Raw genomic sequence first — 6,668 nt, forward strand, 5'->3', positions numbered from 1 at the left:
AAAAAAAAATTTGGTTTAAAAAATTTTTGGAAAAAAATTTTGGTCAAAAAATTTTTGGTCAAAAAAATTTTAGGACAAAAAAATTTTTGGTCAAAAAATGTTGAGAAAAAAAATTTTTGGTCAAAAAAATTTTAGGACAAAAAAATTTTAGGAAAAAAAATTTTGGTCAAAAAAATTTTAGGACAAAAAAATTTGGTCAAAAAAATTTTTGGAAAAAACTTTAGTCAAAAAAATTTTGGTCAAAAAAATTTTTGGACAAAAAAATTTTGGTCGAAAAAATTTGATCAAAAAAGTTTTTGAAAAAAAACTTTTGGTCAAAAAAATTTTAAGACTTGGTCTCGGACCGAGACCAAGACCAAGACCGAGACCAAGACCGAGACCGAGGGGACCGAGGAGACCGAGGAGACCGAGGAGACCAAGACCGAGGAGACCGAGACCGAGGAAACCGAGACCGAGGAGACCGAGACCGAGACCAAGACCGAGATCAAGAGCGAGACCAAGACCAAGACCGAGACCGAGGAGACCGAGACCGAAGAGACCGAGACCGAGACCAAGACCGAGACCAAGACCGAGACCGAGGAGACCGAGACCGAGACCGAGACCGAGACCGAGACCAAGACCTAGACCGAGACCAAGACCAAGACCGAGACCAAGACCGAGACCGAGGAGACCGAGACCGAAGAGACCGAGACCGAGACCAAAACCGAGACCAAGACCGAGACCAAGACCAAGACCAAGACCAAGACCGAGGAGACCGAGACCGAAGAGACCGAGACCAAGACCGAGACCGAGAGCAAGAACGAGACCGAGGAGACCGAGACCGAGAAGACCGAGAAGACCGAGACCGAGACCGAGACCGAGACCAAGACCAAGACCAAGACCAAGACCAAGACCGAGACCAAGACCGAGACCGAGGAGACCAAGACCGAGACCGAGGAGACCGAGACCGAGACCAAGACCGAGACCAAGACAAAAGTAATTGCTAGCGCAAATCAAATATAAAAGCAGACGCATATGCGAATATGAATGCAAATGCAAGTGCAAAAGCAAATGCAAATGCAAATGCAAATGTATATGACATGCAAATGCAAACACGAATGCGAAGACAAATGTTAATGTAAACGCAAACGCTAAGGCAAAAGTAAATGCAAACGTAGATGCAGATGTAAACGCAAACTGCAATGCAATTGCGGGTGTAAATGCAAACACAAATGCAAATGTAAGTGCAAAAGCATTTCTAAATTTAAATGCAAACGTAAATGCAAATGTAGACTCAGTTTCAAACATAGTGGAAAGGCAAATGTTAATTTAAATGCAATCTCAAACGCGAATGCAAATATATATGGAAATACATACGCAATTGCAAATGCAAGCGCATATGCAACAGCTGACGCAACTACAAACGCGGACGTAAATGTTCCTGCAAACGCTGATGCAAATGAAGATGAAAACGACAATGCAATGTAAATGCAGACACAAACGCGGATGCGAGTGCAATCGCAAATGCAAATGTGAACGCAAATGCAAATGTGGATGGAAACGCAGTTGCAAACAGAATGCAAATGCCAATGCAAGTTCATAAGCGAACGCAAATGCCAATGCGAGTGTGAATACAAAGGCAAACATAGATAAAGATCAGATCCAAACTAAAATTTGAATGCCGGAACAAATGCGAATATAAATGCTAGCACAATGCAAATGAAAATGCAAAAAAGAATGCAAATGGAAATCAAACGTAACTACAACTGCAAATGCCAATGTAAACGCGATCGCATATGCAAATGCAAATGGGAATAAAAATGCAAACGCAAATTAAAATAAAAATGCAAACGTCTGCTTGATGAAAATGCAGATGCAAACACAAATGCAAAATGCAAATGTTAATGTAAATGCAAACGCAAATGCAAAAATAATTGCAAACGCGGAAGTAAATGTAGAAGCAAGTGCAGATGTAAATGCATATATAAATGCGAAAGCAAATGCCAAAGCAAATGCAAATGTAAATGCAAACACAAAGCAAATGTAAATGCAAATATACACGCAAATGTAAATCAAACGTGAAGGCAATTGCAAATGCCAAGGCAAATACAAATGCAAACGCCCATGCTACAGCCAACGTAATTGCAAACTCAAATGTAAATGTGCTTGCGAGCGCGATTGCAAATGTGAATGCGGATATAAATGCAAATATGAATTCAAAAGCAAATGCCAAAGCAAATGCAAATGTAAATGCAAACACAAAGCAAATGTAAATGCAAATATACACGCAAAAGTAAATCAAACGTGATAGCAATTGCAAATGCCAATGCAAATACAAATGCAAACGCCCATGCTATAGCCAACGTAATTGCAAACTCAAATGTAAATGTGCTTGCGAGCGCGATTGCAAATGTGAATGCGGATATAAACGCAAATATAAATGCAAATGTGAGTGTATATAAAAATAAAAACGCAAATGCATCTGCAAATTTAAACGCGAGGACAAACGCTGAAGTAAATGTAAATACAAAAGCAAATGCAAATGCAAATACAGATACAAGTGCAACTGCAAATGTAAGTGCCAGCGCAAACGCATATGCAAACGCAAACGCAAAAGCTAATATAAATGCAAAAGCAAATGTATATGTAAACACAAACGCAAAACCTAAAGGCAAATACAAGAGTAAATGCGAACGCAAGCGCAATTCTAAAAGCAACTCAAACGTAAACGCAAAACGCATATTCAACTGCAAATGTACATGTAAACGCGTAAGCAAATGTAAATGCAACTGCAAATGAAATCAAAACGCAAAACGCAAATGTAAATTCAAACGCGAATGCAAAGAAAAATGCAAAAACAAAAACGATCGTGTAAAAAACGCGAATGCAAATGCTAATGTAAATAAAATCGCAAATGCAAACACAAATGTCAATGCACATGCGAACGCAAACCTAAATGCAAACGTTAATGTAAATGTGAATACGAACGCGAATGCAGGTGCAAATACAAATGTAGATGCAAATGTAGAATCAAAAGTGACTGCAAATGTAAATGCAAATGCAAACGCAAACGCAAATGCTAATATAATTTCAAATGTAATAAATTTATCTTAAATGCAGATGCAAATGCCAACGTAAATTCAAGAGCGAATGCGAAAGTAATTGCTAATGCAAATGCAAACACAAAAGCACATGCAAATGCGAACATTAATGCATATTACATAATGCAAGCGCATAAGCAAACGCAAATGCAAATGCAAATGTAGGTAAAATAGCAAATGCGATTTTAAATGCGATCGCAAATGTAAATATAAATACAAGGGCGAATGCAAAATTAACTGCAAACGCAAATGCTAATATAAATGCAAAACCAAATACAAATGCAAATGCGAATGTAAATGCAAACGCTAATGGATGCAAATGCAGATGTAAGTGCAACTGCAAATGTAAACGCAAACATAAATGCAAAACTAAAAGGCAAATACAAATATACATACGAACGCAAGCGCAATTCTAAACGCAAACACAAACGTAAACGCAAAATGTAAATTCAACTGAAGATGCAACTGCAAATATAAATGCAAACGCATAACGCAAATGCAAATTCAAACGCGAACGCGAAGATAAATGCAATTGTTAATGAAAACGCAAATGCAAATGCAAATGTAAATAAAATCGCAAATGAAAATACAAATGCAAAAACAAATGTTAATGTACATGCAAACGCAAACGTTAATGTAAATGAAAATACGAACGCAAATGCATACGCAAATGTTAAAGCAAACTTTCGTTCAAAATTCAGGTTCGATCAAAATTGACGTTCGTACAAAATTTACGTGCATATATGTATGCAAACGCAAGTGCGTAGGCAAATACAAATAAATATGTAAGTGAGAAAGCAAATGCAAATGTAACTACGAGCTCGAATGCAAATGCAAATGTAGACGCAAACTTGACTGCAAAAGTAAATGCATATGCGATTTTATTCATATTTACATTTTTCATTTGCATTTGCATTCGCTTTTTCATGCTTTTCATGCTTAACTGCTTTTGTTTTGCATTTACATTTGCTTAGGCTTTTACATTTACATTTGCAGTTGCATTTGCACTTGGATTTGCGTTATGCATTTACATTTGCATACATTTCCATATTTGCATTTACATTTGCGTTTGCATTCACATTTACATCCGCGTTTGCATTGGCGTTTGCATTTGCATTTACATTGGCGTTTGCATTTGCATTTGCCTTTGTATTTGTGTTTACATTTGCGCTTGCTATTACATTTACTTTCGCGTTTGCGGCTACTTTTGCATATGCGTTTGCATTTACATTAACATTTGCCTTTGCATTTGTGTTTGCATCTGCATTTTCATTTATATTTACCTTTGCATGTGCATTTGCGTTTGCATTTGCATATGCGATTGAATTTATATTCGCATCCGCGTTTGCGATCTATGCCTTTACTTTTGCACTTATATTTGCATTTGGGTCTGCATTTATAATCGCATTTGCATTTGCAATTAATTTTGCATTTACATTTGCACTTGCTATCGCCTTTAAAATACATTTGGAATTACGTTTGCATTCGCGTTTGCGTTTGCATTTGAATTAACATTCGCTTTTGCATTCTGTTTGCAACTGCGTTTTTATTCGCATTCACATTTGCATTTGCGTTTGCAAGCGCAACCGCGTTTGCGTTCCATTTACATTGCATTGGCGTTTTCATCTTAATTTGCATCCGCATTTGCAGGCACATTTACATCTGTGTTTATAATTACGTTAGATGTTACGTGTTTGCACTTGCATCTGCATTTTTGTTTGCATTTCCACCCGCATTTGCATTGCAGTTTGCGTTTACATCTGCATCTGCATGTGCATTTTCATTTGCTCTTGCGTTTGTATTTACATCGACATTTGCCTTTGCATTCGTGTTTGCATTTGTATTTTTATCTACATTTGCATATGCATTTGCGTCTTCTCTTATGTTCGCATTTGCATTAACGATTACTTTTGCATCCGCTCTTGAATTTACATCAGCATTTGCGTCTGCATTTAAAATATGCTATTAAATTCGCATTTGCGTTTGCGTTAGCATTGGCATTTGTATTTGTGTTTCCATTTGCATTTACAATTACAGTCACGTTTGCTTCTACATTTGTATTTGCAACTGCATTTGCATTTGCATTTACATTTGCAACCACGTTTATCTACATATTCATTTGCATCCACGTTCGTATTTACATTTGCATTTGCTTTCTCACATTTCCATTTGCTTTCTCACATTTGCATTTGAATTTGCGTTTGTATTCACGTTTGCAGTTGTATTTACAGCGCTTGATTTTACATTTGCTTCCGCGTTTGCAGTAACTTTTGCTTTTGCGTTTGCATTTATATTGATATTTGCCTTTGCATTTGTGTTTGCCTCTGCGTTTTCATCTACGTTTGCATACGCATTTGCATACGCATTTGCATTTGCGATTGCATTTACATTCGCATCCGCGTTTGCAATCACGTATGCTTTTGCGTTTGTAGTTACGTTAGTTGTGGCCTTTGTTTTTGCACTTGCATTAGCACTTACATTTGCATTTGCATCTGCATTAATATTTGCATTTGGATTGGCAACTGATTTTGCAATTATGATACATTTGCATTTGCATTTACTTTTCATTTGCGTTTACACCTGCATCCGCGTTTGCGTACGTATTTACATTAACATTTGCATTGCATTTGCATAGAATTTGCGATTTTATCTACATTTGCATACGCGCTTGAGGGCACATTTACATCTGTGTTTATAATTAAGCCAGCTGTTGCATATACGCTTGCATTTGCGTTTGCAATTGTAATAGCATTCGCGTCTGTGTTTGCATGTAAATTGAAATGAGTTTACATATGCTTTTATATCTAGAAGTCGGTCTTACCTGCAGGTGCATTTGTGTTTGCATCCGCATTTGCATTGCAGTTTGCGTTTACATCCACATCTACCTTTGCATCTACATGGCTTGCGTTTATATCAATTCATATTGCGCATTTGCATCGCATTTGCGTTTGCAATTAATACTGCTTTCGCCGTTGCATTTACATTCCAATATGCGTTTGCATTTAACACTAGAAAGACGGACGCAGTCATTTTGACTGTTTTCCATTTTCAAACATAAAAATAACTACGTATTTGAAGTCGCAGCTTCGTGAAATTTTTTGACTTTTTATACAACATATAAATGCGTAGATAAATCGTATTATTTGCTTTATCTCACTTTTATTTTCAATATTCTTACATGTTATGCCTGCATGGACGGAAAACAGTCATTTTGACTGTTATAGAAATTTTACATTACAAACGGCTTTGTTATTGTATTGCAAATCGTTATCTCGCGTGCATTCATCTCCAATATGCGATAATGCATTTGTTATATAAGAATAACCGAATTTTGGCAAGTATTGACATTAGACCGTTCTTTTTCACGTGGTAACTTTCAGTATAACGCGTTGTTCAGATGATTTTTTAGAACTTATAAATAAAATGTCGAAGAGAAGTGAATTATTGCAAAAGCTAACAAACATAAGTGAAGAGTGTTCCGACATAGAATCAAATGCAGAAAATTGGGCACAATCATCAGAAGATGAATCGGATTATATTCCACGTGAATCATCTAATTCTGAGGGTAGCGATAAAGGTGATCACTAT

At 36.7% G+C, this 6,668-nt stretch overlaps 1 protein-coding gene across 1 annotated transcript; it reads right to left on the reverse strand.

Annotated features, from left to right (window-relative positions):
- Nucleotides 1-4,766: 4,766 nt before the first annotated feature.
- LOC113383709 (circumsporozoite protein-like) lies at nucleotides 4,767-6,290 on the reverse strand. The gene is made up of 4 exons (XM_026621959.1): nucleotides 6,259-6,290; nucleotides 5,902-5,981; nucleotides 5,262-5,602; nucleotides 4,767-5,042 (listed from the first exon to the last, which is right to left on the reverse strand). Exons 1-4 carry the CDS (start codon nucleotides 6,288-6,290, stop codon nucleotides 4,767-4,769), a joined length of 729 nt encoding a protein of 242 aa, XP_026477744.1.
- Between the last annotated feature and the right edge of the window lie 378 nt (nucleotides 6,291-6,668).

The sequence above is a fragment of the Ctenocephalides felis genome, unplaced genomic scaffold (assembly GCF_003426905.1).
Source record: "Ctenocephalides felis isolate EL2017-DRISC unplaced genomic scaffold, ASM342690v1 CF-g0.4_SCAFFOLD_03570, whole genome shotgun sequence".
Lineage (NCBI taxonomy): Eukaryota > Metazoa > Arthropoda > Insecta > Siphonaptera > Pulicidae > Ctenocephalides > Ctenocephalides felis.